This window comes from Coregonus lavaretus, assembly GCF_964263955.1.
Source record: "Coregonus lavaretus genome assembly, chromosome: 1".
In the NCBI taxonomy this organism is placed as follows: domain Eukaryota; kingdom Metazoa; phylum Chordata; class Actinopteri; order Salmoniformes; family Salmonidae; genus Coregonus; species Coregonus lavaretus.
The window spans coordinates 93,226,551-93,240,855 of record NC_139988.1 but is presented as its reverse complement, the minus strand read 5'-3'; the positions used below and the strand labels follow the sequence as shown (position 1 = coordinate 93,240,855).

The window sequence follows — 14,305 nt, the reverse complement described above, 5'->3', positions numbered from 1 at the left end:
TATGACGGGAATCGAGTGACATTTGGGATGCAACAATGTATAGATTATGGGTGTGTTACTTAATGCACATATTGTGTAGAGGTTTGGGTGTGTAGATGTGCAGCTGTACAAATCAATGGAATTACTTATTTGAAAAATAAAATGTATAAATGAATTGCAGGCTTTGTATTAACCTCCTAGCTGGATCAACATGAATTAAAGGAAATGGCAACCCAAGTGTTCTGTGGTCCCTTTTTCTATAAGATATTGTATTATTTCAATTCATGTATATAGATATAACAATCCTGAGTGGCGCAGTGGTCTAAGGCACTGCATCGCAGTGCTAGCTGTGCCACTAGAGATCCCGGTTCGAATCCAGGCTCTGTCGTAGCCGGACGCGACCGGGAGACCCATGGGGCGGCGCCCAGCGTCGTCGAGGTTAGGGGAGGGAATGGCCGGCAGGGATGTAGCTCAGTTGGTAGAGCATGGCGTTTGCAACACCAGGGTTGTGGGTTCGATTCCCACGGGGGGCCAGTATGAAAAATTATGTATGCACTCACTAACTGTAAGTTGCTCTGGATAAGAGCGTCTGCTAAATGACTAAAAATGTAAATGTAAAATGTAGTGTTGTTTAAAGATCAGTAATAGCCCACTACTGTATGTTGAAATCTCAATGATAAAATAAGAAGATAACAGGACAGCTCAGTTGTTTGTTTTAGCGACCTGTGGCGTACTGACTGTCTGTACTTCATATCCCAGAAAACATAGCGGTTCGGTGTCTGCACTTCCATTGGTTGAATGCCCATCATCATCATAAACAGGAGCGAGGCAGACATGAGACATTTAGCACAGAAATGTACAGAAGGCATATACCGTTTTATGCTACACACAGATAACAACACACCACTATAGGACTCCGTTTATAGCCGTTAACCGTTGGAATCTCCACCAAGCGATCCGTCCATGCGAAGCCAAGCCTTACTCCTGATTCCGTGTGTTGTCGCGGTAGTGGTGCACTTCTGGTTGTGGACAAACAGAGCGACCATCTCGTCGGAGGAGGATTCTGGTACTGTAGTGTTTCCTTCAGTCAACTTTTCACATGTATATTAGGCACGGTACGTCTTATCTAGCAGTGTTGAAACTGCGCATTGGAATAGACTAGTTGGACTAGACAAGTATAAAACTGTACTGAAAATGTATGCATTGTATTTTGTCTCACAACAATACCCATGATACATTTACATGTTTACATTTGAGTAATTTACCAGACGCTCTTATCCAGAGCCACTAACAGTTAGTGAGTGCATACATTTTTCATACTGATACTCTGCGGCAGATCCCCAATACTGGGATGTTAGGGGACTAAATGAAACGGTGGTTCTGGTGTTGTAGTTTGTATTCCATGTTATAGAGAAGCTTGTCACGAACACAGAACTGTATTTCATGTGGATAGAATTGACCATTGCTGAGATCTTATTTTGAAGTTATCGGAAAAGGTCGCAGACAGGTCAATGTGCATCCGTAGTCGAAGGGTAACCCTGTTACTGGAGTGCTGCAGATACCGCAGGATGTTGTTCCAACTAGGCACCACGCCAGGGGTGCGTTCAGTTCGCTTGAACGTTTGCTACCCTGCGGAACGGTTTGTACTGAACAACACGTTTCCCCCCAAACATTCTTATTGGTTCTTGACGAGACTTTGAGGTACTGTACGTTTGCTCCGTTCGGTGGGTGTGCCGCGGTGTGGCTTGAAGCAATGAGTGACGTTTTTAAAGGGCAGCGGTTCATTTCGAATCCACTACCCAACCTCTCCCCGTTTTTAACTGCTCGTTCAGTAAAGCACAGTTTCCTGGCAATTGAACGTTCTATTACGTTTTAATGTATTGAACGCAGCCCGGACCAACTGCGATAATTGATCAGTTCAGTGATGGCCGAAATTCAACACACCTGGTCTTCCATTTCGGTTAAATCAGAAACAAAGTGCCTCTGCAGCACTCCAGGACCCTCCAAGACCAGGAGTGCTGCAGGGGGCAAATCACCAGTCTAGATTCTTACATTCAACACGTTTTGGCCAATATCTCAAGATAGGGTGGTTATTTTGTTAAGACATTTTCTGGGCTGAACACCGATTATTAAAACATTATTAAATTAAAATGCGGTATTATGCAAATTGGGAACTTAATATGCAAATCAGGTAGTATGGAATACAATAATTTATGGTAGGGTGGTATTTTTTGTTTTGTTGTTAAAGTTGTATTTAATTATTTTTTCCCCACAAGCAAACAAATAAAAATAAAACATTGTACAGCATAAAAACATTGAGCATAACATCCAGACATAGCACACATACACCGTCAAATAGTATCTCACAAGCTACAGGACACAACTAAATGGGTTCACAAGCGTAAGTCAACACCTCCCAGTCTTAGAAACTTGACAAATAAAACGCGTCCAGCTTCTAGAATTCAAATCAAATCAAATTTTATTTGCCACATGCGCCGAATACAACAGGTGTAGACATTACCGTGAAATGCTTACTTACAAGCCCTCAACCAACAATTAATTTAGAATGCAGAGTCAATGTGCGGGGGCACCGGCTAGTTGAGGTAGTAGAGGTAATATGTACATGTGGGTAGAGTTAAAGTGACTATGCATAAATAATTAACAGAGTAGCAGCAGCGTAAAAAGATGGGGTGGGGGTGGGGGTGGGGGGGGCAGTGCAAGTAGTCCGGGTAGCCATGATTAGCTGTTCAGGAGTCTTATGGCTTGGGGGTAGAAGCTGTTGAGAAGCCTTTTGGACCTAGACTTGGCGCTCCGGTACCAAGACTGTCGTTTCTTCCAGTGATCCTAGCAAGCATTTGTTCATCAGATGCTACCTCCAACATTGATTCTATCCACTGTTTCAGAGTAGGAGTGACGTGACCCTTCCAAATTCTAAGGGTTACTCTAGCTGGCTGCTGTAACCATACCAACAGTGATCAGTGCAAATCCCTCATTTATTACATTAGGTAACTCTGTTCTATCGTCCAAGAGACATATTCTCGGTGAAACTGGAATTGTTAACCCCAACCATTCCTCCAGATATTTCAAAACGTCCTTCCAGAAAGGAAGCGCTAATGTACATTCCCATATCGTGTGTAAAAATGTCCCAGTGTCTTTTTGGCATTTCCAACACAGAGAATTGTTGGTCAGACCCATCTTATGAAGCATTGTTGTGGTCCAATAAAACCTATGTAGTATCTTCTATTGAGTAAGTTTCCCCCTGGCTTCCCTTATGATCCTCCCTGAGCTGGACAAGATCTTCAACCAGGTATCATCCTCAATTTCATACTTAAGGTCAGTTTGCCGTATTGTTCTGAGGTCTTTTCAGTCTTTACTCTGCAGGTGACTAAATATTGAGTACAAAATGGCTGCTTTATGTTTGGGTAATTCAAAATGCTCAGCTATTGTTTTTTTTTTTCTTCCTGGATGTTGTTGACAGCCGGTTAACAAACATTCTCTCAATTGTAAATATTTCCAGAAATGTCCCTTGTCTCCCACGTCATATTTCTGTACCAAATCTGAGTATGACATTAAAACATCTTCATTGTACAGATCCCCTATAGTATGAATTCCTTTCATTAGCCACTGTTTCCAGTACACAGACTTCTTTCCTATCAGTAGCCTAGGATTGTGCCACAATGATGAGTGTCCTTGTTTTAGATGTGAAATTCCACATCTCTTGTGTACTGTTCTCCACACCTCTTTTGAATGTAACAAAATTGGGTTGGAGTTTCAACAGACCTCTCCCCTGTAAGACTATGTGGCAGAGTATCAACAGGAGTGAAATGATAACTTCGTTCCCGTTCTATTGTTATCCAATCCAAGCCAGCATCCCCTTTACCCCAGTGCTTCGCCAATTTAGCCTTTTCATATTATACATTTTACAATTTAACATCTGGTTAAAGCCAAGCCTCCTACCTCCCTTGGTGAGCACATCTTCATATTAATCCTGGGTTTTTTCCTTTACCACAAAAAGTATTTAGTTAATTTGTCATATTGTTTAAAATACCGGTCTGGAATGTTCATAGGTAACATTGCAGAGATAAAATTGAACTGTGGGACCACAACCATTTTAATCACGTTGATCTTTTCCCCATGAATAATATTTTTCTAAATTGGTCTTAATCTTGACTAGTAGTGACTCAAAAGTTAGTCCCGTCACTTCCTCCAAATTTGAGCTCATCTTAATATCCAAATATTTAATCCCAGTAGGAACCCATTTGAAATTAAATGGGGTAACGGTTCCAGAGTAACACATGTCATTAATTGGCATTGCTTCCGACTTATTCCAATTAATTGTGTAGCCTGACGTACTAGAATAGGACCTCTATACCAGGCGGTGTCAGAGGAAGGCCCTCAAAATGGTCAAAGACTCCAGCCACCCAAGTCATAGACTGTTCTCTCTGCTACCGCACGGCAAGCGGTACCGGAGCGCCAAGTCTAGGTCCAAAAGACTTCTCAACAGCTTCTACCCCCAAGCCATAAGACTCCTGAACATCTAATCATGGCTACCCAGACTATTTGCACTGCCCCCCCCACCCCATCTTTTTACGCTGCTGCTACTCTGTTAATTATTTATGCATAGTCACTTTAACTCTACCCACATGTACATATTACCTCAACTAGCCGGTTCCCCCGCACATTGACTCTGCACCGGTACCCCCCTGTATATATAGCCTCCCTACTGTTATTTTATTTAACTTCTGCTCTTTTTTTCTCAACACTTTTTTGTTGTTGTTTTATTTTTAAAAAAAATGCATTGTTGGTTAAAGGCTGTAAGTAAGCATTTCACGGTAATGTCTACACCTGTTGTATTCGGCGCATGTGGCAAATAAAATGTGATTTGATTTTAATACGAGTAAGTCATGGTGGGACAGACTGAACAGTATCAGAGACCAGCAGTAGGATATCATCTCATACATTAGCAGCTTGTTTTCCTCCTCCATGGACACCCCTCATTTCAAGATCTGTTCTTATCACTGTCGCAAGAGGCTCTAAAACTACGGTAAACAGGAGAGGGGAGAGCGAGCAACCCTGCCTCGTGCCTCTAGAAAGACAAAAAAAAAAAGGAGACATAATTCCATTCGTAAGTACTGTTGCTTTAGGATTGGAATAGAGGACCCCTATCCATTTACAAAAATCAGGTCCAAAACCACATTTTTCTAAGGTTCTTAGGAGAAAAGCCCACTCTACCCTATCAAATGCCTTCTCAGCATCTAAGGAGACGGCAGCGGTAGGAACTATATTTCAGCGGTTTAACCACATGAGATGTAAGAGCCTCCTCATATTATCAGTTGAGGTCCTCTTAATAAATCCTACTTGGTCACTATGTATAATATTAGATAGTGCCTTCTCTAAGCGTATCGTAATGGTCTTAGGAAGAATCTTTCGATCCACATTAAGGAGCCTGATGGCTCTACAATCCCCAGGTTCTGTAGAATCTCTAACCTTATTAGGGATCAGCGATATCAAAGCCTCCTTAAAGCTGTCCACAAGGGAGCAACTTTTAAATGCCTCCTGGTAAACCACTGTCAACACAGGTACAAGAATGTCAATGTACTTTTTATAATATTCTACAGGAAGGCCATCCAGACCAGGTGATTTCCCTGCTTTCATATATAAAATGGCGGCTCTAACCTCCTCTTCTGTTATAGCACAGTCCAGGTCCTCTTTCTGATAATCTAGGTAATTCTATACCAGACAAAAAAAAGTATCCATATCTATGGGGCTCGCTGAACAGGAGGATGAATATAAATCTTCATAAAAACGTTGAAACACACTGTTTATGTCTTTGGATGAGGTCACCATCTTATTGCCCTTGTTAATTGCTGGGAATGACATTAGAAGTGTTCTGCATTTTTTGTTGTCTGCCTGTCTTCTCACCTCCCTCATAACTGGTTCTAAGTCTAAAACAGTGTTCTGTTTCAGTGTTCAACATATTCTGCCTTTTTGTTGTACATTTCATGCAACTGAAAAATCCAATTTGCAGACAGTTTGAAATGTGCTATCTGTGAAATGTCTTTCCAAATCCCTTTTCCAAGACACATATCTCTGTTTCTAATCTTTTTACTGCTTCAGCCTCTTCTCTCTTCTTTTTTGGACGCATGTGCTATTATTTTCTCTCTAACATATGCTTTAGAGGTTTCCCATACTGTGAAACCTTTTCAGTTGAGCCTATGTTGATCTCAAAAAAGGATCTAAGATCATCTTATAATAGCATGGTGTTGAGTCTAAATCTACCCTTCCTCACATTTTCGGAGTTTCTATTAACATGTAACTCTACTATAGCATGATCAATGGGCCCAATCTTGCAATCAATCACATTATTAACCATGAAATTAGATATCTAGAAGAAATCTATTCTGGAGTGTCTTATGACAGTGGAAGAAAATAGTATATTCTCTATCATTAGGATGGACTAATCTCCATATGTCTGTAAGGCCCATATCTTCTGCTAGCATATGTATTGCAAGTCTATCCTTTGGTGTGGAGTTACCTGTAAATCATATTGTCCATCACTTGGTTAAGGTCTCCAGCAAGGACGATCTGCCCCTCCATATTTCCCAGTATAATGAAAAACAATCAGGGTCCTCCTTGTTAGGAGCATATCTGTTGCATAACACTACCTGAATCCCATTTATTTACATTTACATCTTATCCAGAGCGACTTACAAATTGATACATTTATAAGAGCCTCAATGCAGATAAGCCTGACAAACTCATCAGAGTGTTGCTTCAACATTACAAAATTAAGTATTTTGCTTATCAGAATAATCACCCCATTTTGTTTGGAATTAAATGAGCTATGATAACCTTCTGCAACCCAGCCTCCTCTACACTCCAGTGCATCTGTATCTGTTAAATGCGATTCCTGTATGAACACAATCTCCACCTGTTTTGATTTTAAATATGTGAAAATCATTTTTCCTCTTCACTTGGTTACCACAACCATTTATATTCCCAAGAGATGATGTTTGCATAACCATTACCCATATTTGTGCTGAGTAGTTATAGTGTGAAGTGTCCCATTTAACACCCTCTAATGAACATCCTTATATAACATTTCTCAATATATGCCCCAGCTGTACAATAAAACAGTGTAAATAAACATAGAAAACCAATCCCAAAATAAAACAAAGCAACGGGGAACGTAACGTTGCTTCTCGATGAGTCAATCATCACAGAACTGTCTTTGATGCTGCAGAAGATAACCTGCAGTCAACTCAAAATTCCTTATGGTCCGTGAGGCGCTTGAAACGCTAAATTAGCAACACTCCCCAGAGTCCCGCAAACACACAGGCTACCTTCATTTGTATAGTAAACGTTATACAATTCAACTTGTATTTGACCTTGTCTCTTCTTCTTTATCTAGGCTAAACACCCTCTCGCTCGAACAAGAATCTCTCTGCCTCCACCGTGGCCTTTAATCTTTTCCTTCCCCTTCCTAGTGAAGAGCAGGTCTCTGCCTCCACCTTGGCCTTTAATCTTTTCCTTCCCCTTCCTAGTGAAGAGCAGGTCTCTGCCTCCACCTTGGCCTCTAATCTTTTCCTTCCCCTTCCTAGTGAAGAGCAGGTCTCTGCCTCCACCTTGGCCTTTAATCTTTTCCTTCCCCTTCCTAGTGAAGAGCAGGTCTCTGCCTCCACCTTGGCCTCTAATCTTTTCCTTCCCCTTCCTAGTGAAGAGCAGGTCTCTGCCTCCACCTTGGCCTTTAATCTTTTCCTTCCCCTTCCTAGTGAAGAGCAGGTCTCTGGGGATGCCAGCGTGTGCCTGACGTTCTTCTCCTGTAGTTGTTTCTTCGCCGTTGCAAATTTCTTCCTCTTCATTGCCAGTTCCTTGGACAGGTCCGGGAAAAAAGACAGCCGGCGGCCTTCCCTCTGAACGCCACCCTTTTTCTTTGGTCGCTTTAAGTACCTCGTCCCGGGCTGTAGGTCGTAGGAACCGGATGAGAACCGTTCTCGGGGGTCTATTCTCCTCAGGCACGGTTAATCTGCGATGAGTTCGTTCATCAAATCCAAATCCTTCTGCGACGATTTTCTGCACACACCAGATTAGTCCACCGCCAGCCTCACTCCCCTCTTTCAGATGAACCAATCTCACCGTGTTTCTCCTACTTCTGTTCTCAAGTTCTTCCAGATGATTCCACAATATGTCCAGCCTTTTCTCGTGATCCTCATTACCCTTCTCCAGACGGGAGATGGCATCCTCCGCTGTCGAGATCCGTCCGTCTGCCCCCTCCATCCTCTCTTGTACTGCAGGGTGGTCATATTATTAACAAATCTTCATGCAAAACCTAGGTTGTAGCGATTTGAAACAATTTATGAAATTGGAATGCAACTTTTTATACAACTTTATGCAAATTAGATAGTTAATACACACCACACAGCACCCCCACCAACATACACACACACACACACACACACAGCCTAAACGCGTCAGCATGCTTCATGTTCGGCTGGCGGCTAGCCGAAGTCGACTAGGCGAACCGAACGAGTGCGGTCCGTTGTCGCTAACGAGTTGGAGTGGCCGAACCGACTGAACACTTCTCCAAACCTCTCGATGGTCTTCTCTGCAGTAGTAGACCTCATGATGGCAACCTCTGGCCACCTGCTACGAGCATCCACGACCACGAGAAATATTCCGTCTTCAAGTGGACCTGCGAATTCGACGTGTATGCTTTGCCACGCCTCCTCCGGACAATCTCACGGATGAAGAGGTGCAAGTTGAGGTACGTTGCGAACCTTCTGACATGAGGTACATGTTTTTCGCTTTCTCCTCAATGCTTCCATCCAATCCAGGCCACCAGAAGTAGCTTCATGCGATTTTTCCTTCATGTGAACAATTCCACAATGACCTGAGTGTAGCAGTTGCAACACTGGTATCGTCAGCGAAGGTGGACTGATAACTCTCCTCCCCCACAGCAGACAACCGGACTGTACTGACAGCTCAGTTCAACTGGAAAGGTATGGTTTCAGTTCTGGAGCATCCGCTGCGGCTCTGCCTTTTAATGATGATGTCCATCACTTCAACCTGTCCCTCAGCCGGTCTGCAATACCAACTTCTTCCAAGCAGACCATAGTCACCGTGCCTTAGAACGCCAAGGTAACCTGCCTAAAATGACTATCGCCCCGTAGCACTCACATCTATATCCATGAAATGCTTTGAAAGGCTGGTCATGGCTCACATCAACATCATCATCCCAGACATCCCTGGACCCACTCCAATTTGCATACCGCCCCAACAGATCCACAGATGACGCATTCTCTATTGCACTCCATACTGCTCTCACCCACCTGGACAAAAAAGGAACACCTATGTAAGAATGCTGTTCATTGACTTCAGCTCAGCGTTCAACACCATTGTCCCCTCCGAGGACCCTGGGACTGGATCCTGGCCTTCCTGACGGGCCGCTCCCAGGTGGTGAGGGTAGGCAACAACAGTCTGCTCCTGTATTCCCTGTTCACTCACGACTGTGTGGCCGTGCACAACTTCAACACCATCATCAAGTTTGCTGACGACTTGACGGTGGTTGGACTGATCACAGACGCCCATAGGGAGGAGGTCAGACCTGGCAGTGTGGTGTCACTCACCTCAGTGTTCTCCTGCTCAACATGTCTTACTTTTGTTGGAATGTTTCTTGTTTTCAGTCTTTCATGTTTTCTCTGAGCTCTTTTCGTTTCTGCAGGCTCGCTCTATGTGTCCCTTTTTACAACAGACTGGACAATCCATGTCCTTACACCAGCATCTACAGATGAAGTCAGGAGTTTACATACACCTTAGCGGAAAGATTTTCCTCCGTCACGTGATCTTCATTCACTTCACTCACTCATCCTCAAGTTCACTCATTTAGCAGTTTTTTTAATTCCCAAGTTCGTCTTCACAGTTTTAATAAATGTCCATTCCTTTTGTTACTGTATATTCCTCCCTTTTTAATCACATTGTTTTCCCGCTCCGTCGTCCGTCTCAAATCATTTTCTTCCGTCCATGACGATGCTAACTCTCTCTGTTAGCTAGCTCGATTATTCATTTACCTCTGCTAGCATTAGCCTAGTCTGTACCACGGAAAATACGTTTTAAACTTGTGAAAACCGACTTCTTTTCCGGACAGCATAGTTCCATTAGGTTCAGACTTACCCGTCACCAATCTTTTGTTATGCCTCGTGGGTTTCATAACCACGTCTTTTATAATAATTAAATAACGGTGAGGCGGGAGGCAGGAATCAGTTCAATCATTTCCCAGTTGGCAACGAGCAATCGGCAGGCAGGTGGCCCTCCCAAGTGATAACGGTGCACCGTCAGTAGACTTACTCAGCGGCCAAACTAGCGGCAGCCAGCATTTAAAGAGATGCAAATCAACCCATCAGAGATGCAAATCTTGTCATAAGCGGCAAACTCTGCTTTCCCTCTGAGTGGTAGGACTTCATAGCCATCTGCTTTAGGACGGTGTATCATAGCAAGCGGCACACCTTTTTTTTTTTTGCGTGCTGGGTTAAATAGAACGTGATATCTACGCCACAATACCCATGATGCTCTGCGGCACAACCTCAATACACCACACAGTGCATTGCAGCCTTTCAGTAGATACTTTGGTTGGGCGTTGCACTTGCTGAGGATTCTAAAATTTATATTTTGTTGAAAATTTTATATGTTGCTCAGTCAGTGAATGTCCGGCAGCACTGAAGGATCTGGTTCTGAATGATTAGCTACTGTTGCTACAATGTAACACGTCCATGATAGGAACAATCATATCCAATGCAACATTCACGTTTCAGTTACTTGCAGGACCGCATAAGGACAAGTGGGAGCATGTGCAATGTATTTTCCTGTCTGTACAATGTTTTTTTACATTTACATGAATCCCCCCTTTCCCATGCATTCATGTGTATGATGATCATTTTAACTTAACAGATGAGGACTCGGCAGCATCACCCTGCGGTGAGGTGTTGGTGGGGGTAGTGTCTGCCAGACAACACTTTGATCTCCGACAGGCGATAAGAGAGACGTGGTTGGGATACCTCAAGGACCACACGCACTACCAGCACCGGTATGGATCATAGACAGACACTACATGTGTGTTTATATACATTGGTCTGAGTGGGGATACTGGTCAACAGTAATCCGCTATATAGAGGGGAGGGGCCACACAGACAGCATTATCTATGTATGATACAGAGGGAGTGGCCTCACAGACAGCATCATCTATGTATGATACAGAGGGAGTGGCCTCACAGACCGCATCATCTATGTATGATACAGAGGGAGTGGCCTTTTTCAGCAGACCCATAGTAACCATGGTAACTGAAGATGGATGGATGGATGGATGGACGGCCTTGGGAAATCACTCTGGCTGCGTCTGAAATGGCCCATAGTGCACTGCTCTGGCTGTGTCTGAAATGGCCATAGTGCACTGCTCTGGCTGCGTCTGAAATGGCCCATAGTGCACTGCTCTGGCGTTCGGAAAGGATTCAGACCCCTTCCCTCTTTCCACATTTTGTTACGTTACAGCCTTATTCTAAAATGGATTTCCCCCTCATCAATCTACACACAATACCCCATAATGACGAAATAAAAACACGTTTTTAGACATTTTTGCAAATGTATTGCAAAAAAAAAACAGATACCTTATTTACATAAGTATTCAGACCCTTTGCTATGAGACTCGAAATTGAACTCAGGTGCATCCTGTTTCCATTGATCATCCTTGATGTTTCTACAACTTGAATGGAGTCCACCTGGGGTAAATTCAATTGAATGGACATGATTTGGAAAGGCACACACCTGTCTATATAAGGTCCCACAGTTGACAGTGCATGTCAGAGCAAAAACCAAGCCATGAGGTCGAAGGAATTGTCCGTAGAGCTCCGAGACAGGATTGTGTTGAGGCACAGATCTGGGGAAGGGTACCAAAATAAATTCTGCAGCATTGAAGGTCCCCAAGAACACAGTGGCCTCAATCATTCTTAAATGGAAGAAGTTTGGAACCACCAAGACTCTTCCTAGAGCTGGCCGCCCGGCCAAACTGAGCAATCGGGGGATTTTTACTTGATACATTTCGCAAAATTTCAAAAAAAACCGTTTTTGCTTTGTCATTATTAGGTATTGTGTGTAGATTTATGAGGTACAGGTTTTTTTTAATAAGGCTGTAATTTAACAAAATTTGGAAAAAGTAAAGGGTTCTGAATACATTCTGAATGCACTGTATATGGTGCCATTTGGAAGCCTGTATCACATCAGAGGTGATAAGTGGAGACATGACTGTGTTATATTGTGTTATGTTGTTATGTTGTGTTATATTGTGTTGTATTGTGTTGTGTTATATTTTGTTGTGTTGTGTTGTGTTGTGTTATGTTATATTGGGTTGTTGTTATGTTGTGTTGTGTTTCAGGGTGCAGGTGAAGTTTATCATTGGGAAACATGGTTGTCCCATTCCAGAGGAGGACAGAGAGGATCCCTACTCATGTTCCCTCCTGAACCTCACAGACCCAGGTAGGACCTACACCACTACAGAACAGCTTTTAGCTACACCACTACAGAACAGCTTTTAGCTACCCCAGTACAGCTTTTAGCTACACCAGTGCAGTACAGCTTTTAGCTACACCACTACAGTACAGCTTTTAGCTACACCGGTAGAGTACAGCTTTTAGCTACACCAGTGCAGTACAGCTTTTAGCTACAACGGTACAGCTTTTAGCTACACCGGTAGAGTACAGCTTTTAGCTACAACGGTACAGCTTTTAGCTACACCGGTACAGTACAGCTTTTAGCTACACCACTACAGCTTTTAGCTACACCGGTACAGTACAGATTTTAGCTACACCAGTACAGTGCAGTACAGCTTTTAGCTACACCGGTACAGCTTTTAGCTACACCGGTACAGTACAGCTTTTAGCTACACCGGTACAGTACAGCTTTTAGCTACACCAGTACAGCTTTTAGCTACACCACTACAGCTTTTAGCTACACCGGTACAGTACAGCTTTTAGCTACACCGGTACAGTACAGCTTTTAGCTACACCGGTACAGTACAGCTTTTAGCTACACCAGTACAGCTTTTAGCTACACCACTACAGCTTTTAGCTACACCGGTACAGTACAGCTTTTAGCTACACCAGTACAGCTTTTAGCTACACCACTACAGCTTTTAGCTACACCGGTACAGTACAGCTTTTAGCTACACCGGTACAGTACAGCTTTTAGCTACACCAGTACAGCTTTTAGCTACCCCAGTACAGCTTTTAGCTACACCAGTACAGCTTTTAGCTACACCGGTACAGTACAGCTTTTAGCTACACCGGTACAGAACAGCTTTTAGCTACACCGGTACAGTACAGCTTTTAGCTACACCACTACAGCTTTTAGCTACACCACTACAGCTTTTAGCTACACCGGTACAGTACAGCTTTTAGCTACACCGGTACAGTACAGCTTTTAGCTACACCAGTACAGCTTTTAGCTACCCCAGTACAGCTTTTAGCTACACCAGTACAGCTTTTAGCTACACCGGTACAGTACAGCTTTTAGCTACACCGGTACAGAACAGCTTTTAGCTACACCGGTACAGTACAGCTTTGCTTTTAGCTACACCAATACAGCTTTTAGCTACCCCAGTACAGCTTTTAGCTACCCCAGTACAGCTTTTAGCTACACCAGTACAGCTTTTAGCTACACCGGTACAGTACAGCTTTTAGCTACACCGGTACAGAACAGCTTTTTTCTACACCAGTACAGTACAGTACAGCTTTTAGCTACACCAATACAATAGAGTACAGCTTTTAGCTACACCAGTACAGCTTTTAGCTACACGGGTACAGAACAGCTTTTAGCTACACCGGTAAAGGACAGTAGATGACAAAACTTATTGGAGGAATATGTGTTATAGAAACAGGGACTGAAAGATGTCAGTCTTTCTGTAACCAGGTTTCCATCCACATTATGCTAGTAAAGTCTCTTACCGTATAAAAAAAATCACTACAGCTGTGATTGAAACAGGAAGTTTCGGTACATTCGTTTGACATTGTGGGTTCTTTTTGTGTCGTGAAATTAATTATGCAAGAAATGGTGGTGGAAATGTCTTTGATATTGATATAATAACCATCATATTGAAGTAAACTTGGAGTCATGTGATGATATGTTGTGTGGTCCTCCCACTAGGACTGGGGAAACCATGCAGTTTATTATACTATAGATGAAATAAGTTATGATGAACTTCACAGGGTGGTGAAAGTGCACGGTGATGAGCTGGATGCTCCTTTCCAATAAATATCGAGGGTCTTATTCTGGTGACATGATG

General features: G+C 43.1%; 1 protein-coding gene across 7 annotated transcripts in view; it reads left to right on the top strand.

Moving 5' to 3' along the window:
* The first annotated feature begins 813 nt into the window (after positions 1-813).
* Positions 814-14,305, top strand: part of LOC311130738 (UDP-GalNAc:beta-1,3-N-acetylgalactosaminyltransferase 2-like) — a 55,805-nt gene continuing 42,313 nt past the window's right edge. For all 7 annotated transcript variants that reach the window (XR_014613386.1, XR_014613387.1, XR_014613388.1 and 4 more), the window contains exons 1-3: positions 814-1,045; positions 10,924-11,059; positions 12,401-12,501. Coding sequence is in view for 1 of the 7 variants with exons in the window: in XM_084163525.1 (XP_084019651.1) it covers positions 943-1,045; positions 10,924-11,059; positions 12,401-12,501 (340 nt within the window). In the remaining 6 variants the exon portion in view is untranslated. The remainder of the gene's footprint in view (positions 1,046-10,923; positions 11,060-12,400; positions 12,502-14,305) is intronic.